Raw genomic sequence first — 2,068 nt, 5'->3', positions numbered from 1 at the left:
TATGTAATTTTTAAATATTAAGTAATTGATAATTTGACTTTTTACCAAATACTTTTTTTACTCTTACTTGAATAATTTCTTTTATTGCTATTTTTCACTTTAACTTGAGTAAAAATATGTTGAAGTTTTCTTTCTTGAGGACCAGTTTTAGGTTCTCTATCCACCTCAGAATCTAATTTCAATTACTGTTATTGATTTTGAAGTATTGTTCTGTCTTCATTCCCTTTTTAAAGACAAATTAATAAATTTTGTTTTATGATTCACATTTTTAAGAATATAGAGGTATGTTTAGTGTTCATAAAACGGGAGACTTTGTGTTTCATCCCTTATATTAACTGATGCTAACATTTAAATCCAGCACCAACACAGAAACAAAGGTTTAAAATGTTGCTGTACTCTCCTCAGCCTTCCTGTTAGCTGCTGAAAATCTCACTCTCTTGATCTCTAAAAATGCCCTATAACGTACTTTCAACAGATTTTCGGCCCTTTAGTTAGCGCGCTGCTAGTGTTTACATAGGAGTTTCTCATTAGAAAAATCTTCTGTGAAGTTGAAAATCAAGTGATTTCTGTAAATTAGATTTTTTTTAACTGTGAACTTCTGATTAGTAGCATTACTAATTTTCCCTCTCTAATTATTATTTCCCTGTAGATGTGGAAAAGGACGAGTTTGAAGTAGAGCTTAATGGTGAAGTGGACGGTAAGTCAATGTTATTAACATCTAAATTAAAGAAACATGCCGTTGGTTAAAAACAGCCGCTGACGTCATTAATATTGTTTCTGCTACAACTTAGATCTGGAGAAACAAAACCAAGGATTTATTAACAAATAAATGTGTAATTTTTTTTCCAGATGTAACAACTGATTCTAAAGGTAAGAGTGTGTGATAATTTCTAATAAAAGAGAGGCGGACGGTTTTCAGCGTAATTTTAGTCGTTTCTTATTTGATGGTTTTTCCATTTGATGCCAATAATTTGACCAGTTTTAAACCGGCTGACATGTTTCACATCAACAGGATGTAACCAGCAGATACTCATGGGAGTAAATTACTTGCTAAGCCAGAATTTAATCCCTATCCACCTCAGAATCTAATTTCAATTACATTTAAGAAAACAACAACATATTATTCAGAAATATGTTATCAGAGCATTGCAATCCAATNAAGGTGACCTACGACTTTATATAAAATCATTTTTACATAGATAAATCAATCCATCAGCTATTAGTATCAATATTTCTGCCTCTGGCTTCAACATAAAGAAAATTAAATAAAAATTGTGCTTTGATTTCACAGATGACGACTCTTCCAGTAAAAGTGAGTATTGATTTATTGATTTTAGTCATCAGACTCTATATATAGACAACAGCAAATAGAAAACTTATAATCCAGTAATATAACCAGCTTTCTTCATGTTCACCTGTTCCTGTGTTCACCTGTGTGCCCAGTCTGTGATAAAATATCTTTATTATAAATTTATTTCTGTTCTCTGTTTGTGTTTTCAGCTGTTTCAGAGCCATCTGAGGAACCAAGTCAGTTTAAACTTCATGTATTTTATTTCTTAATGCTGTTAAAATCCACCAAGTTAAATGTTTTATTTTTGTCTTTCAGCTGCTTCGGACGAGGACAGCGACCTGAAGGACGACTCCCAGGGTAAGAAAGTAAAGATTTATATATTTATGTCTGCAAATGTGCTTCAGTGTCTGTTCAGAGACAAGTGGTTTATTAATGTAAACAAAAATTATCTTAACATTTTGAGTATTTCTACTTCAGATTATTTTATCTGGTCTTTACTGGTTTTTTACTTTTTATTTTTCAAGTTGTTGGTGATAACCCAGAAATTTCTGAGGAGAAACCTGAAGGTGAGATATTTATTTAATTTAAACAGTTTTAAACAGTAGGCCTGTCACAATAAAAGTTTTTGCTAGATGACAAATTGTCCAGGAAATTATTGTAATAGACGATAATACTGTTTTGAGATCATTTTAAAGTAATATAATGACAACAACATAATTCAAAATGAACAATAAACTTTGAATTTTAGTGAACATTTAACACTGGAACTGGAAGACA

The 2,068-nt window shown here is 31.2% G+C and overlaps 2 protein-coding genes across 2 annotated transcripts in view; both read left to right on the top strand.

The window, feature by feature from the left end:
• The window catches only part of LOC103156244 (protein starmaker-like), a 9,316-nt gene extending 7,391 nt beyond the window's left edge, over window positions 1-1,925 (top strand). The window contains exons 13-16 of the mRNA XM_016664196.1: window positions 1,292-1,312; window positions 1,501-1,527; window positions 1,607-1,648; window positions 1,816-1,925. Coding sequence (XP_016519682.1) covers window positions 1,292-1,312; window positions 1,501-1,527; window positions 1,607-1,648; window positions 1,816-1,874 — 149 coding nt within the window. The 3' untranslated portion in view covers window positions 1,875-1,925. The remainder of the gene's footprint in view (window positions 1-1,291; window positions 1,313-1,500; window positions 1,528-1,606; window positions 1,649-1,815) is intronic.
• Window positions 1-2,068, top strand: part of LOC103156246 (clumping factor A-like) — a 12,454-nt gene that overhangs the window by 750 nt on the left and 9,636 nt on the right. Inside the window, exons 5-6 of the mRNA XM_016664198.1 lie at window positions 650-697; window positions 850-870. The gene's annotated coding sequence lies outside the window, so the exon portion shown is untranslated. The remainder of the gene's footprint in view (window positions 1-649; window positions 698-849; window positions 871-2,068) is intronic.

Source organism: Poecilia formosa, unplaced genomic scaffold (assembly GCF_000485575.1).
Source record: "Poecilia formosa unplaced genomic scaffold, Poecilia_formosa-5.1.2 Scaffold472, whole genome shotgun sequence".
Classification (NCBI taxonomy): Eukaryota; Metazoa; Chordata; class Actinopteri; order Cyprinodontiformes; family Poeciliidae; genus Poecilia; species Poecilia formosa.
Note: the sequence above shows the minus strand (reverse complement) of the source record. Positions and strands in the feature narration are given on the sequence as shown.